The sequence below is a fragment of the Lissotriton vulgaris genome, chromosome 12, assembly GCF_964263255.1.
Source record: "Lissotriton vulgaris chromosome 12, aLisVul1.2, whole genome shotgun sequence".
In the NCBI taxonomy this organism is placed as follows: domain Eukaryota; kingdom Metazoa; phylum Chordata; class Amphibia; order Caudata; family Salamandridae; genus Lissotriton; species Lissotriton vulgaris.
Window position 1 is genome coordinate 278,442,600 of NC_141700.1, and position 19,544 is coordinate 278,462,143.

General features: G+C 45.4%; 1 protein-coding gene across 1 annotated transcript in view; it reads left to right on the forward strand.

Moving 5' to 3' along the window:
• The window catches only part of SDHC (succinate dehydrogenase complex subunit C), a 142,831-nt gene extending 125,975 nt beyond the window's left edge, over window positions 1-16,856 (forward strand). The window contains exon 6 of the mRNA XM_086945045.1: window positions 14,271-16,856. Within this exon, the coding sequence (XP_086801171.1) occupies window positions 14,271-14,375 (105 nt within the window). The 3' untranslated portion in view covers window positions 14,376-16,856. The remainder of the gene's footprint in view (window positions 1-14,270) is intronic.
• The last annotated feature ends 2,688 nt before the right edge of the window (window positions 16,857-19,544 follow it).

Here is a 19,544-nt window from a genome sequence, read left to right on the forward strand (position 1 = left end):
ATTGCATGAATTGCATGACAGCCTCAGATTGGGATGTACAGAATGTCATCGCCCGCCTCACCAACACCCCATCCGTTAGATTCACCACCAGAAGAAATTGGGGGATTTCACAACTTGTTAGAGCATGCAGCCAAAAGATTTGCTATACCTATGCCATCCAAACAAGCTGACTGCTTTTTATATGATTTTAAAGAGCCTTTTTGAAAGTCAGTCCGAGCTATTCCCATAATAGATTATATTTGGGATAAAGGTATTCGGACCATGAAGAACCCTGCCTCCGTGCCAGCGGTATTGCCATGTCTTGATAAGAAATGAGACCACAGAATACGCCTCAGCGTGCCTCACAGGTCACCCAAAACCAGACTCTGTGGTATTGCAGGCCGCCCAACGACACTCCAAAAATCCTGCGGCGCCTTTATCTGCACCCCCAGTCAGAGAGGCAGACGTCTGGATTTAATTGGCAAAAGGTTCTCTGCAATGTTTGCACTAATGGTTAAGCCTGCAAATTCCCTGGCGATTCTAGGGCCCTATGATCGCCAAATGTGGTCAGACATTGCCTCATATATCGACCAGCTGCCGGAAGATGTGAAGGAAGAAGCAAAAAAGATTCAGCATGAAGGAGAGAGGGCTTCCAATGAGAAAATTGATTCAGCTATGGATGTTGCTGTGACTGGATTTAGGCAACTGGCTGGATCTGCAGTTTTGCGCAGACAGGGATCGCTCAAAGCCACCTCTTTTCGTCCAGAGGTACAAAACTAGATATGATGGGGAAGATCTTTTAGTTGTCATGAAAACCATCAAGGCAAGTCATTGGGGACGCTGCAATTCAGAAAAGTTATTTCTCGAGGTTCTAGAGGACGAGGACAGCCATCCTACAGAGGAGGTATCAGCAATACCTCTACCCAATATACTCTTCGACATCTCAGACATACCGGCCTCAGTACCAACACAGGCAGCCACCTCATTCATCCTACATCAGACCAAATAGGGGGAAAACACCACGAGCTGGCAAGAATACTAGCCGTTGGCAATGATACACCACAGGCTATGGCTCCATCTTTTCCTTTCTCACATTTATGTCTAACTTCTCATACCTGCCTAGGAGGAAATATCTCTCACTACCTCAATCAATGTCATCCATTAGTACGGACCAGTGGGTCTTTCGTCTAGTACAATTCGGGGACACACTAGAGTTTATCCAGAAACCATCTACACACTTCCTCAAACCTCCGCCCACAGGTATCTCAAAGCACTTCAGCAGGAGGTCAGAAACATGCTTCAACAAGCATTTGCAATGCAATAGGTCTCTCAATTAGAAAGTTTGAGCTATTGGTGTTGTAAATGACAAATGTTTTATTTGTTTTGTTTTTGAAAATAGCGAAATTAATAGCTTTGTCATTGACAATGCCAATAGTTATAACTTTCGCAAATGTGACACCTATAGCAATTGTAATGCAATATGTGTTGTATTTACGTAACTTACATGTATTGATATTACAAACAACAATGGCTTTTAATTTTTTTTCAATAATTAATACTTAAATAAAAGTTAATGTAATTTATAATGGCAATAGCTTAAAGTTTTGTAAATTACTTTTGTGAAGATTATGTTCAGTGTATTTTATTGGGATGATAATCCAAGAACAGAAGTGAAATATTAACATCTTTTTGTTACATTTGTAATAAAGCTTGAAACATTGAGAGAACATATTTGAACCAACCAGATGTTGTTGAATGGTTGCACAGATTGATGCTGTGGTGCCGCTGAGTGATGTTGTGATGGCGAACGAGTGATTCTGTGGCGTTCAGTGATGTTATGGTAGCGCATAGTTATGTTGTGGTGCCCCTGAGTGATGCTGTGGTGGTGCGGAGTGATGCTGTTTGCTATGTTATGCTATGTTTTGTTTTGCTATCCTATGCTTTGATTTGTTATGCTATGCTGTGTTTTGTTATGCTATGCTGTGTTTTGTTATGCTATGCTATGTTTTGTTTTGTTATGCAATGTTCTGCTATGCTATGCTTTGTTATGCTATGCTATGTTTTGTTATGCTATGTTTTGTTGTGTTTTGTTATGCTATGTTTTGTTATGCTATGTTTTGTTATGCTATGCTGTGTTTTGTTATGCTATGCTATGGCTTGTTATGCTATGTTTAGTTTTGCTATCCTATGCTTTGTTATGGTATGCTATGCTATATTTAGTTTTGCTATCCTATGCTTTGTTTTGTTATGCTATGCTATATTTTGTTGTGTTTTGTTTTACTATGCTATGTTTTGTTGTGTTTTGCTATGCTTTGTTATGCTATGTTTTGCTGTGTTTTTATGCTATGCCTTGTTTTTCTATATTTTGTTATGCTATGTTTTGTTATGCTTAGCTTTGTTTTGTTATGCTATGCTATGTTGTGTTATGCTATGCCTTGTTTTGCTATGCTTTGCAGTGCTATGTTTTATGTATGATATGTTTTGTTATGCTATGTTTTGTTGTGTTTTGCTATGCTATGTTATGCTATGCTTTGTTTTATCCTATGTTTTGTACTGCTATGTTTTGTTGTCATGTTATGCTATGTTTTGTTTTACTATGCTATGTTTTGTTTTGCTATACTTTGTTTTGTTGTGTTTTGCTATGCTATGTTTTGTTTTGCTATCCTATGCTTTGTTTTCTTAAGCTATGCTATGTTTTGCTACCCTATGCTTTTTTGTGATGCTATGCTGTGTTTTGTTATGCTACGCTGGTGAGGGTGTGTGTGTGAAGGGTAGGGGGTGTGAGGGTGAGGGGGTGTGAAGGTGAGGGGGTGTGAGGGTGAGTTAGGGTGAGGGGGTGTGAGGGTTAGGGGGTGTGTGAGGGTTAGAGGGGATGAGGGTGTTTGAGGGTGGTGAGGGGGTGTGAGAGTTAGGGGGTGTGAGGTTGAGTGAGAGTGGGGGGGTGAGAGGGAATGAGGGTGAGGTGGTGTGAGGGTGAGGTGGTGTGAGGCGGTGTGAAGGTGAGGTGGTGTGAAGGTGAGGTGGTGTGGGAGTGTGAGGGGGTGTGAGGGTGAGGGTGTGAGAAGGTGTGAGGGTGTGAGAAGGTGTGAGGGTGAGGGGGTGAGTGTGTGAGGGTGTGTGAGGGTGAGAGGGTGTGTGATGGTGAGAGGGTGTGTGAGGGTGAGGGTGAGTGAGGGGGTGTGAAGGTGGGGGGGTGAGAGGGTGAGGGGGTGAGGGGCTGAGAGGGGGTGTGAGGGTGAGGGGGTGTGAGGGTGAGGGGGTGCGAGGGTGAGGGAGTGTGAGGGTGAGTGAGGGTGTTAGGGTGAGGGGTTGTGTGGGGGGTGGGGGGGTGGGGGTGAGAGGGTGAGGCGGTGAGAGGGTGTGAGTGAAGGGGTGTGAGAGGGGATGTGAGAGTGAGGGGGTGTGAGAGTGAGGGGGTGTGAGGGTAAGGGGGTGTGAGGGTAAGGGGGTGTGAGGGTAAGGGGGTGTGAGAGTGAGGGGGTGTGAGGGTGGGGGGTGTGAGGGTGAGGGTGAGGGGGTGTGTGAGGGTGAGGGGGTGTGTGAGGGTGAGGGGATGTGTGAGGGTGAGGGTGTGTGTGAGGGTGAGGGTGTGTGTGAGGGTGAGGGGGTTTGAGGGTGAGGGGTGTGAGGGTGAGGGTGAGTTAGGGGGAGGGGGTGTGGGGGTGAGAGGGTGTGAGAGTGAGGGGGTGTGAGGGTGAGGGTGAGAGGGTGTGTGAGGGTGAGAGGGTTTGAGAGGGTGAGTGAGGGTGGGGGGGTGAGGGTATGAGGGGGTGTGAGGGTAAGGGGGTGAGAGGGTGAGGGTGGGGGGGTGAGAGGGTGTGAGGGTGGGGGGGTGAGAGGGTGTGGGGGGGTGAGGGTAAGGGGGTGAGAGGGTGAGGGGTGAGAGGGTGAGGGGGTGTCTGAGGGTGAGTGAGGGGGGTGAGGGTGTTAGGGTAAGGGGGTGTGAGGGTGAGAGGGTGTGTGAGGGCGAGGGTCCGAAGTAAATGGTGGCAGGGCAGACATCATGAGACAGAGAGAAGAGACTGGTGTTGACTGCGTTGGTCAGTTTCAGAATCAGGAGGGGCAGAGTCAGCACAGTCTGCGAGGGATCAACGTGTCTAGAGGCAAAGCATAGCGGATGTAGAATTGCAGCTAGCAAGTAGAGTGTTTTCAAGCTGCGTGTCCCTAGAGAGATGGCAACACAGCAACAGCATTTGAGGTGCAAGGCTACTGTAAACGGTAGGCTTTCACTTTCGTCCAGAAACAAGCTCTCGGCATTGCTGTAGCGGGGGAGCGGGAGCGCATTCCTTTGAAGTCCGATGCGGGGGAGCGGCAGCCTTTGAAGTCTGATTGGGGGGGCAGCCTTTGAAGTCTGATGCGAGGCACATACAAATGGTGGTGTGTGACGTGGCTGGCGTGCACGCGCATAGATCACATGAACTGTGTCTAATCCGCGGTTTTGGTAGACTTTTCGGACTGCTTACTAGAGTCTCGCTGCAAGACCTAAAAAGGAGCAATAAAAAAAGGTTCCATTATCCAGCAGGGGCACAGGTTTCTTCTCCCATTTCTTCTTGGTCCGAAAGAAGTTAAAGCAGTGGAGACCAATTTTGGACCTCCGAAACCTAAATCTATTTTTGAAGAAGCAATTGTTCCGAATGATAACATTGCACGAGGTGCTGAAGCTCCTACATTGACAAGATTGTGAGACAACCTTGGACCTCCAGCATGCCTACTTTCACATCCCTATATATCCAAAACACAGAAAATACCGGAGATTTGTGGTTGCCAGATGCCACTACTAATTCAGAGTACTTCCCTTTGGTCAGAAATCGGCTTCCAGGATTTTTACCAAGTGCCTGGCTCCAGTCGCAGCATTCCTCAGACAACAGCAACATCAAGTCTGTCCATATTTGGACGACTGGCTGATCAAGGCTCCATCCGTAAGAGCAGCGATAAAGTCCACAAACGTTTGCACACTCTCTTCAAGAGATTGGGTCTTACCATCAACCTACAAAAATCCAATCAAACTCTGTCCCAAATATCGTCTTCTGAGGAGCTCATTTAGACACAGTCTCCTTCAAGGTGAGTACTGCGGACGAACGTTAACAGCGAATTCTCAATCTGGCTAATTCCATCAGAAGATAAAAGTCTCTTTCGGTCTGACTTTACAAAATCCCTTTTCGGAATGATGTTGTCTTGCATGCCACTAGTTCTTTTCTGCCGTCTCAAGATGCGCCCAATTCCAGAAGAACTGGACAAGCAGTGGGTCCAATCATGAGGATCCTTTGACATCATCCACGTAACCCCACGCCTGGTGAAAGGCCTATGGTGGTGGATAGACAAAAATCATCTGTCTTTAGGGCTTTTCTTGTAACAAGTACCTGCTCTGCTAGTGGTGACAACAAATGTGTCCTTGAAGGGATGGGAGGCTTATCTCCAGAAACTTCAATCCCACATAAATGTGCTAGAACTGAAAGCGGTGCATCTCGGCTTACAGGCATTTCATCCCAGAATTCGCAACTCATCTATGTTACTCGGACGGACAATACCACTACGAAGTCTCACCAACTCTCCGGAGAGGCTCAGGTCTTATGGGAATGGACCCTAGCTCATGGAATCCGCTTCTGAGCAGAGCAACATCCCGGGACGTCAGAACACGATTGCAGACACTCTACGCAGGTTGACAACATTGTGTCACGAATGGGACATCCACTACCAAACGCTACAGGACATATTTTGTATCTGGGGAACGCCAGAATTGGACCTGTTTGCAGCTCACCAGAACCGCAAATGCCGATACTATGCAAGTTGGCATCCCCAACAGGGGTCATGGGGGAATGCCTTTTCAATTGCATGGTCTTGCATCTTTGCCTATGCCTTTTCTCCCATTCCTATTCTCCCAAAAATTCTGAGGCAGAAATTAACCGAACCATGCAAGTTGATACTCATCGCTCCGGCGTTGGCACTGGTATACAGAACTGCTTCTTTTATTGCAGGTTCCACACCTTGGACTTCCAGATTTCCCCAATCTTCTAACCATGAACCAGGGCCAGATCCTTCACCCAGGTCTCAAGAACTTGCATTTGTCAGCATGGCTGCTGAATACAATGAGTTCCAACACCTGAGCATTTCTAGTGAGTGTAGAGATGTACTAGCCAAGGCGCGGGTGGAGAGTACCAACAAGACTTACCACCTCAAATGGAAGCGCTTCTGCATCCGGTGTCATCAAGAGAACATACACCCATTGTCCTCCTCTTAGGAACACGTCTTACCTTACCTCTTATAACTAGCAACATCAGGCTTGGCTCATAGTTCGATAAAGGTTCATTTAGCGGCATTTCCCGATGTAGAAGATCACCACCTTCTCCACCTCTGTGGTCCTCTAGAGTTATAAGAGAACGTCTCACAGGACTGTTTTGAATGTTTCCTCCGGTAAGACCTCCAATGTGGCAATTGAACACTGCCCTCTCACAGTTAATGAAACCCAGGTTCAAACCAATTCACATAGCGGATATAAAGTTCCTGTCTTGGGAATTGGCTTTGCTCCTTGCCTTGACATCTGCCAGAAGGGTCAATGAGATTCAGGCCTTTGTAATAGAGGAACCCTTTTTGCAATTTCAAACATATGGAGTTCTGCTATGCACAAATCCGAAGTTCATTCACAAGGCTCCCTCTGATTTCCACCTAAACAAACTGGTGGTACTTAAAACTTTCTTCTCGGATCCAACAACATGCAGAGAGGGCTCGACATTCACTGGATGACCGGCGTTGCTTACAATTTCATCTAAATAACACTCAGCCTTTCCGCGAGACATCTCAATTGTTTGTCGCATTCGGTGCGCCAAGAAAAGGTTTCCCGTTCTCCAAACAGAGTATATTTAGATGGATTGCAAGTGCCATAACATTTTGTCCTCCCAGAGCAGGAGGACCTCTATCTGCAAGAGTCCGAGCCCATTCCACGAGGGAGGTGTCGACATCTACAGCTTAATTTGCGGTAGTGACTTCCAGAAATCTGCGGGGCTGCAACGTGAAAGAATAGACACCTGTAAATGTATGTGTCTTGTAAAGCGCACTGCTGCCCTGAGGCGTCGTGGCGCTGTAGACCGCTGGGGAACCCGTCCTGGCTATCCCTGTGAGATGGTCCCTACTGGGTATCTCCAAGGTGAAACCAGGCATCCCCGGCGAATGTGGGGGGCCGTTGTAGAGATGAGGCAAGCTAATGCCCAGAGTTGCCGAGTGTGATCCCTGGTTAGAGTAGGCACCGGGGCGAGAATTATCGAGTCCGCTGACCCTGGTCCACGACCCTGCCGCGTCGGGAATTGAACCCTGGTCCCGGGCCGTTCTCTGCTTCCGGGTCTGCCGCCTCTAACCAGTGAGCTACACCACTCCACACACCAATTCACCCGGCACTACTGCCTGGGTTCAGCAATACTAAATGACACGGTAGTGGGTCAAGCAGTACTTTGCCATATGTTCCACTAAGGTGAGCCACCCCTGTATACCCTCCTACCGCTTCTTCTGTATCACATTTCCACATGATTAACCGTTTACCATGCTGCAGTTTACAGGAATTTTTGTATTAATGATTTGTATTATTGTCATCTCGTATATTATTTGATGACTGTTTGCAAGTCTTACAGATGCATATTTCAGTTAAGCTCTAAGATTATGGTAAATGTGCTACCATCTGCTTGCTATTCTGATTCAAGCATGTGAATCTATGAAAGCTTTCATAGATTCACATGCAACCCACATTCCTCCCCGGGGGTGTTGCACCTCATTTTGTGGGCATAATTGTGTTAGCTCTTGTGCTTGAAAATCTGACGTCCTGACCTTTTTCTCTCTGGAGGGTTCTAGAGGGTGACTGATGCAGATTGTTTGAAGCAGAAATTTGGATCTTTTTTTAATAATGACCATGATAGGTTAATAAACTGAGAGGCCTATGTCTTTCTAGTCTATACCCATCAGTGTACTATTTTTTATACTAAGTCTACTACCACTATTTTAAATACCGGGGACTCCCATCATGACGATGGGGAATGATACAAGCATGTGACTCCATGAAAGCTTTCGGTACTGGAGAACTATAGTTACAGGTAAGTAACCTGTTTCTTATGGCCGATGTTTATTGTATAGCAGCGATATGCGGCTACCCACTTCTATTAGACAAGGTGCTAAGGGTACTATTGATCATATATTAGTCTCAGTTAAAGGCAAGACTCTCCCTATTTACTTAAGTGTTGAGGAAAACTGTAAGCAACCATAACCCAGTAGTGCTTACTGTATCAATGCACTTACAACACCCGTTGGAGCTACCTATGATATTAAATATTATAGCAGAACGGGGTTAAAATCAAGTAGTCTGGAGAAGATCCATCTAGCTTTATAACATCCCAAATTGTTAACGGACATCATTTTATGACCTGCTTAGACTTGGAAGTGGATCGTATTAAGTCTTACGAAGGTATCTTAAACGCAATAAATGTACTCTTAACACGGAGTAAAGGGTACCGGATCTTCAAGCAAGGGATTGTTTGATTTAAAGAGTCAACTAGTGCAAAACTTCACTTGTACCCTAGGGACAGGCTCTTCATTCAGGCTTGTAGAGACTGATACAAAAAGGTCTTACTCATTAGGAAAAGTGTGCAAAAGGAAAAGGCATAGACAAACTGGAAACAGACATGTCCCTCTTTTGGATATCTAGAAATATGCCTTTTCTTAAGGACAATCTGGCCCCTAAAATAGACTGCTCTAATCCGGCTTACGTATGGGTTTATCACTTCACATATACCCTCAACCTCCCAAGAATTAGTGGTTCTGGACCCAATGTAAATCAAATCTCCCAGCTAGATCCCATTTGTATCAGACTTGAGGCGGTAATTAGAGCTCCAGATAAAAGTTCAAAGAACAAGGCCCCGGGCCTGATAGTGTTCTTCCGGACATATGCAAATACTTATCTCTGTGGGCTTCTTTGCTCACCATGGTCTTAATTGCGGCAGGTGCTGGACACGTCTCTCCTTTTTGTTCATACACAACTATTGTTCCCATTTTTAAGAAGGGATCTAAAAGTGACCTGAAATGTTATCGACCTATATCTCTCCTAGACTCACCGCAAATATGCTTGGAAGGGTTATTCTGGAGAGATTGGAACAATGGCAGAAGGAAAATGCAGTTCTGACCAAAGTTTATTTTGAACTTAGAAAAGAGTTGGGCACAGTGGAGCAGTGCCTCAATCGGAATCATTTGGTGGCAAAGTATACAAGGGCGAAGGAGAGGAGTCTACACATGGGCTTCGTGGATCTGTGCAGTGCTTTTGATCCAGTAAATCATAGTAAATTATGGCACTTAATGCACTTGCTTGGCGCACTAAAGGACGTAATTTCCTTATTGGTTAACATATACAACTTACCTGCCAGGATGCATTTTAGGCCATCTGGGTAACTAACACTGCCCTTCAAATTAAGGATAGGAGTTGGGCAGAGTTTTGTTTGTCCCCTTCCTCTCTCTCTATACATAAATGGTGTAGACAAGAAGCTCCAATCCGTAGGTACAGATGCTACGAGAGTTTACCCACGCACTGTTTCCCTATTATATGCGGACAATGCAGTATTACTATTGTAAACCCCAGTTGCTCTGTAAAATCTATTACATTCCTTAGGATGTTTTTATCTGTTATCCTTCCAAAATGTGAATATTGCAATATCATGTTGTAATATCCTGCATAATTTGTATGCCTTTTTGTAATTGCAATAGTTTTTACTAACTATTCATCAATAAACGTACTTGCCTTAGGATATTCTTTTATGGTTTATTAAGTACACTAACCCAATAAAGACTTGATGATGAGTCGCAGAGAGAGAGAGAGAGTGGGAAGTGGCATGTCTGCAACTTCATTTGAGTATTACTTCCTTGCCTAGGGTACAGGACAAGGAGGATGTATGGTCCTCCTGATGCACAATATGAATGCTGCAGCCTGTTGCATGAAGGACATCTAGTATGTGGGGGTAAACCATGTTTCTGTTAAGGAGAGCATCTTGCTTGTGGTAGGTGACAAGGTCTTTGATGTCTGGTGTGTGCAGTACAGTAGACCGAATGTTAATAAGCACGAGCTGGAGGTCAGTTCTGTTGTTTGATGGCGTTTGGTAGTTGGTGGCATGTACATGAAACTGGGTTTGTGTTGTGCAAGCTCTGTATTGTCTATATCTGGGAGTGATTGGGGGGGATTGGTAGTGTGTGGTGCTGGGGGAGACATATGATTTATGTAATAAAGTAGACTGACATAGTTGGGTAGCAGTGGGCAGACACTCACCTTGGCCTTGATTTCACTGCACCTGCTGAGCAAATAGCTACATTCCTGTCTGGTACCTTTGGAATCGATGATTGGAGAGGAGCTACTGAGCCCAGCAGAAGTATCTCCTTGGAGCAAATAGCATGCCTGCTGTAAGCTCTGTACCAGCCTGTTCACTGGAGGATTGAGAGCAACCCTTGCACACACTTGACAAGTGATGAGCCGGACCTGGTCATAAAAAATCCTTTCTGATTTGCAGGATCCCACGTCTGAACTCGGACTGTATTTCGACAAGTGGTGTACAGTACTACCAACGGTAGAGCTCTACCAATCAGGAAGGAACTCTTTCTGAAAACCAGGGCAAAGCGCCACTGTGGAAATGATTCCATTCCCCAGCATTCATGAATACTGCCAGCTCTCTAAGCTAGTTAATATCTACTAACTGCTGCAAGCATAGCCGCGTTTTACTCTTCAGCTCTGACTTGCAGCCTTCTAGAGAATGAAAATATTTAGGACATTTACAAAAGAAGAACCTACCAATGGAAGCTACCATCCACATTAAGTGAACCTTTCCTGAATAGAGCTTTTCTATATATTGTTTGGTCTTTTTAGCAGCCTACATGAACGTGTGGAACCCTCTTTGGGTTTAGCTTTTGAACACTACTGCTGTAGGGAAATGAAGTTTATAAAAATTGTCTAGCCTTGCTTACCAGCACTAACTTTCAAGTACTAGTCGACCCCATAAACAAAGGCAAGTTCACCTGATTTATTTGCCACTTTCCTACTTTGAAAACAACCGTCCCAACTCACAGACCGCTATCTGATCATTTTACCGTTTCCCTGTTCAAATTGGTTTTCATAGACTTTCAAAACTATTTTGTATGGATGTGTAGTTAATTTTGCTTGAACATTTTGGTGGGAATTGCTAATGTGTGTTTTTGTGAACTTGATTTGAAGTATACGCTTTTTATATGCCTTTTGATTTGTACACCTTACTAAAAGTAAGTCTGAATCTTGTCCAGCCTTCCTTATGCGCCGCTGAAGTTCTACATACTTCTACTGCTTCAGACTATTATCTTTTTTGGAATCTTTATTCATTACACCTGCGTTTTTAGGTCGAGCAGACCTACTCTCAATGCGTGAGCATTGAGAGTGTCTGCTTCAGACCTTTTGTGGCCCGTATTTAGGAATGTGGACAGCTACCAGACGCGCGCTTTGACGAGGTCAGATTTCACCTCGGGAGCGAGCGTCTGGTAGCTGCGCATGCGCAACACCTTTTGTGGCCCGTATTTAGGAATGTGGACAGCTACCAGACGCGCGCTTTGACGAGGTCAGATTTCACCTCGGGAGCGAGCGTCTGGTAGCTGCGCATGCGCAACGCCCTTGCTCACAGACACAGGCAGCCCCCACCCCTCTGCATGCACGCACGCACACACACACACACACACACAGGCATGCGCATGCACACGGCACCCATACAGGCACACATACAGGCACACTATCCCCTACCTCGCATTCTCTCTCAATCACACACAGTCACGCATGCGCACACACGTTCCCTCGCGAACACACGCGCGCACACACCCCCCCCCCCCCCCCCCCCCCCCCCCCAGGCATACACACAGGCACGCACGCACTTTACATCAGCCCTGGGCCCCACTCACCAACTGCGCTCTTCCGGGGGGGCTCCTCACGGCGCGTCTCCTCATCTAAATCGGGGCTCCCTCAGGTCAGAGGAGCCCCGCAACAGGCGCCACACTCCTCCTTCTCCCCGGCCCCCTCCTGGGGACCCGGGCTACACCGGACGGCAGGGCGCTCCATGCGCCGGCGGGCTCGCGGACCTCGGGAGGCGGGACTTCCGGTCGGCCGCGAGCGGATTGGCCGGCCGGCCAAGAGCTTCCGGGTCGCCGCGGGCAGCGCGGCGGCACTCTCGTTTTTTTAAGGTTTTGTTGTTTTGTTTAAACGCATCATACACGAGGACAAAGAGATGTTACATGCAGCCCCTTGTAGCTATTTTATAGACTGACGCCTGTACTTTCTGGCACTTTTTTTTTTTTTAAATCGCGCAATGATAGTTTTGCAGCAGCCTGCATTTGATGGTGGATACAACATTTTACAAGAATAGCAAATCCTTGTTCTAGAAAAGTTGCGGAACAGGTGCCCTTTTTTGATGGCTTCAGTTGTGTGGTGTGGTTGGCTGTGTGTGGAAATCTCGCGGCTGCGAGTGGACCCTTTTCCTGATGTTCACTTCTCAGCGCGCGCTGTGTTTACACTCATGTGGCCTTTGACGTGTGGGCTTTGCCACCTTGAGGTTTTAGGGGTACTTTTCCTGTCGTTTCGAGTTACGCCTGGGCACGTAACTCATGCCAGGGACCCTGTTGCCCTTACCTCTGTGTTTGATGCCAGCACTCTGCCCCCCTTTAAGGCCAGTAAGCATGCATGTTGTACCCGCATCCGTAATAGCAGTACCGATTTAATTGGTAATAACAGAATTCCTGCCCGGGGCCATGCCACTCTTGCCAACATTCAGCTCACCCTTAATGCCAACGAAGATTCTCGGTGTGACAGTACCCCACTGGGCACTCTTAATCCCAGTATCAATGTATTTGTTGTAAAATGTTTTTCATGTATTTTTGTATTTTTAATTCTTGGCTTAAACGTCTATGTACAGTCAAATCAGTACCTATCATATCACATCAACAGACTAACTAGCCATTTAATACCAGTGCCGTTAGGAATTTGCCAAAAGCTGCCATAAAAAAGAACAGATAATCAGAACGCATAGTGCAGGAGAGAGTTATGATAACTTTCAATATTCCGCAATTAACTCTCACTGGAGACAATCATTGGAGCAAGGCCGGCATTAATATGTTATTGTAGCACCTCTGTGTCCATTACAAGCTGTGTGCAACCCCTCAGCCGATACCATACCACCACCCTGGCCCTAATATACTTCTATGTGATGCTACCAGCAATCTATTTGGTAGCACCAGTGTACCAGGTGGCAGCGCCCTTACTGCCAGTACCCATTTGGTCTTTGTCAATATTATTAATGCTAGGGGCCATGTATCGCTGGCAGCGCTGTTACTGCCAGTACCCACTTGCCCATTGCCATCAAAATTAAAAGCCATTGTTATTTTAAAATCAATACATCTAAGTCACGTAAATACAACACATATTGCATTACAAATGCTATATGTGTCGCATTTGTGAAAGTTGAAACTAATGGCATTGTAAATGACAAAGCTATTAATTTCGCTATTTTCAAAACCAACACATACATAAAAAATGTGCCATTTACAATACCAATAGCTCAAACTTTCCTAATGCGAGACCTATTGCATTGCAAATGCTTGTTTTGAATGGGTTTGGTATGGATTATTGTGTGTGTGTGTGTGTCTGTGTCTGTCTGTCTCATACTTTGTGTGTGTACAGGATTTAACACCTAGCCTTTTTTGCTGGCCAGAATTTGTAACATTGCATGCTTAATGTTATTGCTCTTTCCGGTTTGGTGTTCCCCTTTGGGCAAGTATCTTTTGTCTTGTGTTCCGAGAGTCAGAGTTCAACACTGAGCAGGTTTAGTGGTGCCAGTCTTTATGTGCTTCTGCTTTTTTTGAGAAATCTAGGTGAGCAAGTTTGGCCGCCAATGTGCTTTGAAATATTGATAAAAGATTGTATTTATAGAATTTTTTAATGCTGCAATATGCAAATTTCATATATATTAAATTTAAGTGGGCACAATTTATAGAATTCTCCAATACTATCTATGCTTCTGTGGTCACAATATTGCTGAAAGGAAAGCCTATATCATTGAATATCCACATAACAGAATAATGTGCATCGGGCTAGAGGTGATACTTTGAACACCAAATCTTGACATATATTACATAATAGGAACTAGAATGTACTGGAGGCCTCTGTTAAGGTATTACGATTTTAGAGCAATACAGATTCATGTGCGATAGTGTTGTTTATATTTTCCGTCCTGTATTAATTTTCTTCCATTTTCTTGTGTTTTCCCCAGGCATGGGATCTTGGAAAGGGTTTCAAGATACCCCAGGTGTACCAGTCGGGATTCATTGTCTTGGCTCTCACCCTCTTGTCAACTGCTGGCCTTGCCTCGTTATAATGAGGCGAATTCCTCAAAAGCAGCACCTTACATATCAGAGAGCAGAACCCTTTAAGAATGAGTCCACTTGAAAGGAAATACAGCGAGAGAGTTTTCATTGAATTTGAATGAGTAATTTATCTTATTTTAATCTGCGACCTGGCTTTCCGTCCCAGCTATAGGGAAACGCTTGTGATTGTTAGGAAGTTGAAAATGAGAGATTCAGGGATGGCCTACAGCAGTCCGAATGCATAGGCCAACCACCGTCAAACAATGTAGTGATGGTGCTTAGCCGTTAAATAGTGGGAAATGTATATAACATAGCATGTGCTGTCACATAACTGTTCTAAAGCCTAATTCCTGGTTAAGCCATTGCTTTCAAACTTATTAGGATCTGTGTACATCCTTGTCCCACTGGGCTTGGGTTTTGCTCTACTAGTATCTAAACTCTGTTGGGCATAGGGAGGTACAAACTTGTTATAGATCTTACTCTTTTTAAAGTGATATTACAGTTTACATCCTCATTTTTCTAAGGACTCCACCTGTTGTGACATAGTGCACTTATACATACACTCTAGAACACTGTTGTCTTATGTAAGTGCTCCAAGAGATTAAAGTGACAAAATAGATTTAATGCAGTTGCTGGTCTTTACGATTTATAGTTTGCTAAAAGTGGCTATGGGTATTGTTTCTTTAATATTTCAGAGCAAATGGTTTACAATGATAATCTCATGTAACCTACTGAATGTCACTACTATATGGGAGTGCCACTGGGTCTCGCCTACAGGCTTCCTTTACTGTGTTGCCACAAGGTGCTAAATATTTGATTCTCTTCCTTCAGGTGGTTCACACCATGGTTTGCTGGACCGGGTGAAGATGTCCGGCTCATCGAATTTGCCTAGTTAGAGATGGCTTGTAGAATGTAATGGCCAGTAGATTCTGTTGTTAACAATGTTAACAGAAAAAAATGCACTCTTTTTTTTCTTTGCCCTTGGTTGCCGTTTCTATACCCCATAGATCGAAAATGTTGGACCTCGGGTTTTGTTGTCGCTTCAGTGCTTATGTGACAATTTGTATTGCATTGTATACCAGGTGATTATTACTAATAGAAACACTTAAGGGTACTTTGTTTGCAGCACGCAAAAGCAACATTGTCACAAGCATCACTTCAGAAACATAAAAATATTTTTGCATTTAGCATCCAAGTCCTCCAATATCTTTCTACTTTGCTTCCCGTTCACAGTTTGCATGGAAGTCTGTCTGATAATCAGGGTGATGCAATGGAACATTACGTTACTGTGACTAGTACTAGTGACTGTAGGATACACCCAGGTCTCCCTCAGTTTATGCATGATTAACATCTTCATACGTACAGAAAGGTTTCACAGAACGTTCATTGTCTGCTTAGAACTGCTAAATTGAACTGGTGATTGTACTTCAGGCAACGATAGAAACAATGGGTACACTGTTGGCCCTACTTCCTGGGTGTTGGAGGATTTAGGAATGTCCTCAGATCACTGTATGTGTGGGCATATTCGGAGGACAAATTAACTCTAGTGAGTTTGGTGCAGAAGTTGCAGAAGCACCAGTGCTCGGAGTGATGTGTACTTCACAGAATTAGTTGGTGGCACTAGTTAAGTTACAAGAGTCCTGTTTCTGTGCCGACCCCCACATTTTTTGATCTATTCAAAGTCTCTTGAGAGCAAGACAGCTGTTTTTCTAATTCTGCTGATTGAAAGGTCCTTATGAACTAATAAATCATTAACTACAACTCATGATGAGTATTATTTACACCCGATTTAAGGATAATCCTGATTCCTGAACAAACGGGAATACACAGGTCCACAGAGATCAGAATTATGCGTTTTGGGATAATGTCCACATTCATGCAGTTTATGCTTGATAAATTGTAAAGTCATTTGTTTGCCCGTTCCTTAATATTGCTGTTGTTCTTGAATGGAATCCCACAATGTCAGAATGATTAAAGCGAATTTGATGCAGTCTTCCAGTACCTTTGCTTGATTTTCAAAATTGTAAGCTGTTTGTGGTCCATCTGGAGTTATGAATTTGGCAAGGGATATCACAGGACAATCCTTTTAGCAGAATCGATAGTTTTGGATGCCCACTTCAAATATGAAGATGTATCTTGTCCTCAATTCCATACTCAAGGGCAGTGATTGAGTACAGTTTACCTGACCGTAAATGTGGCAGAATTCTAATGGCACACCATACACCTATTTTAGGCAAGCCTGGACAGACCTTGTGGGCCCCCACACTGAATGAACTGCGATAATATAGAATTCTTTGCTACAACGTGATGCTGTTTTTTTTATTTTTTTTATTAGCAATGCCTTTCTGTTTTGAAGGTCACGTGAACAGAGCTCACAGTTATTCATATTAAAGTTGTATAATTGCCATGTTTAGTAAATCGTTGGGTGCTTTTTTTCAGGCAATCAAAATGTATTTTTCTGTTTAATTGAAAATATATTCTATAAAAATGTAGCAGTCCTAGTTTTTCATTGTTTGAGTGGTGGATAATTGCTATTTATTCAAAGCATTGTTTTAGTGGGATCTGTGGAATAAAAGATGGTTTTACCCACCCCACTCGGGGTGACCAATGCCAAAACAACAATTGATGGACAGAATGCAGAACAATGTCATGCATTCACCCCAGTACAGAGATCTGGGCCTAAATCCATCGTTTTTTTGCTCACCATGCCATTCCAGTTTGGACCCAGCCATATGCAAATCAGTCTTGACCTTGCGCCCAATGGGAACAGTCCAGCCCGAACTGCCAGGACAGGTCCTCCTTGGTTGGAAACAAGCATCCTAGGACCGGTTTCGGGTTTTCAGCCCTCATCAGCCAAGATAGCTTGACTCCAGTGGCATGGAGAGCAAGGGATCCACGTCCGGGCATTCCTATCCCACTCGGGGTGACAAATGCAAAAACAATTGATGGACAGAATGCAAAACAATGTCATTCATTCACCCCAGTACAGAGATCTGGACCTAAATCCATCCTCTCCATGCTACTGGACTCAAGCTATCCTGTCTGAAGAGAGGTGAAACCCCGAAACCGGTCCTAGGATGCTTGTTTCCAGGGAGGACCTGGCCTGGCAGTTCGCGCTGGACTGTTACCATTGGGCGCAGGGTCAAGACTGATTTGCATTTGGCTGCGTCGAAACTGGAATGGCATGGTGAGCAAAAAAACAATGGACTTAGACCCATATCTCTGTACTAGGGTGAATGTATGACATTGTTCTGCATTCTGTCCATCAATTGTTGTTTTTGTACTGGAGAAGGTGGCTGAAGTGCTTGAGCTCACTCTCCCCTAAGTAGAATACTCTCTTATCATTCCAACACATGTGCTACTGTTGGCTTTCTCTACTGAAGTCCCAGTAGTTTGTCAGTTGGATGACGGTATTTTCTTCTCTGGCCATATCTTCAGACTAGCTGCTCCTGCAGACTGTGGAAAAGGAGTATATCCTACCCTTTAAGTAGCACACCCTGTAGTCCTCCTCAGTATTCCTTTCCATACCATGACCTTCTACGGTTTCAGCAGCAGGATATGCTAGTCTTGCTGCAGAAGGGAGCAGTTGAATTGGTGCCAGAGCAAGCAACTGAACAGGGAGGCTGTTCCCTATACGTTGGGGTTCTTAAGGAGTATGGTGGCCTTTGGACCATCCTGTACCTCGAGCTCCTGAACTTTTACCTGCACCAAAAAAGTACACGGAGATATCCCTGTATCCGGCCCTTTTGGAGCAGGATGCAGAAGAGTGTCCCTCGACCTGCAGGGCGCATATTTGGGTCAATTCCATAATTTTATAAGTGCCAAGGAAGCCAGAGAAAGTACATGGGCTGGGACCTCAGCAACTCGAGTTCCACTGCACCAAGATGGTTTCAATGAACTCAGGAGTGTATGGTACCAAACTATTCCTTCCAATAAATCCACACTGATGCCAGTGGGGGATTTATTGTACCATGTACCCAGGGGGCGCCTCGGAGGTGCCCCCTGAAAAGCTACCAACCCTGGTGTGTCTTTGACCAGCTGCAGGCAGCCAGCCACCACCAGACATGTTTCTGGACCCCCTGGTAGAGAGCCCCTGCTCTCTGCCCAGGATGTGCATTGTTTCTGGTCCCAGAGGTGTCACACCTCCTCCCTCAGGATGAACCAGTGCTCAAAAAGAGAAGCTTCAAAGACCTATTGCCTTTGTAAAGGACCCCCAGCCTCTAGTGCTACCAGCAGATGGCAGTCCCTGGTATACACCCACACTTTGGCCAGGAAAACCTGTGGGAAAACTCCACCCTTAAGGTGGGGGTGGTGAGGTGAAGCAAATCTTTCATCTTGAAGATAGGAAGGCCCCTCAAATCGGGGCTAGGTCTGTCCCCCCCTCCCACTGGAGGGTGGAATAATAGAGGGCATATTCACCCCAGATAAGGTGCCCATTGTCCTTACCTGCTACTACTCTAAAATGCCGCTCAATATAGTATTTAGGTGGCTTTGCCTGACCTGGAAACTAAATCTGTGTAAGAAGCAAGAACACAACCCTGCAGAGAAGACTGAAGATGACGACTGCCTTGGTCCCAGTCCTACCGCCTGTCTCCAGCTTCTGCAACCAGCTTTGTAGCCAGCGACCTCTGAACATCCTGGGAGGACTACTGTATTTAAAAAAAACCTCCAATCTCCAGTGGACAGCAGACCTGTCCAAGAAGAAATGAGCTCCAAGGACCCCGGATCCGTGTCTCCTGCCCACTCTGCACCTGACGCCCACGGCCAGAGCCTGAGTGACTAGCCTGTGCAGTGAAGTCTCCAAAGCAATCCTGACCTCGGGTCCAGCGTTGGCTGACCTCTCCTGATCGCCACGACAGTGCCTGCAAAGTGAATCCAGAGGCTCCCCCTGACCACGACCCGCTCTGGTAAAAAAAACTCTGACGTCCAAAGGCACCCCTGCACCGAAGCCACCTGGGCCTTGGTGGGGTGAATTGATGGTGCTCCTACAACTCCCTACATCTCTACTTACCTCTGCTGTCTTTGGTCTTCCTGCAACCTCCGGTGCCACGCCTGCAGCCTCTTTGCCAAATGTTAGATGTTGCATCTTTTGGTGTGTTTCCCCAAAGTGTTTGCTTTCTGACTCCCGGTTGTGACTGGCGTAGTGTTTCTATGCACATTTCTCACTGCCGATCAGTGGT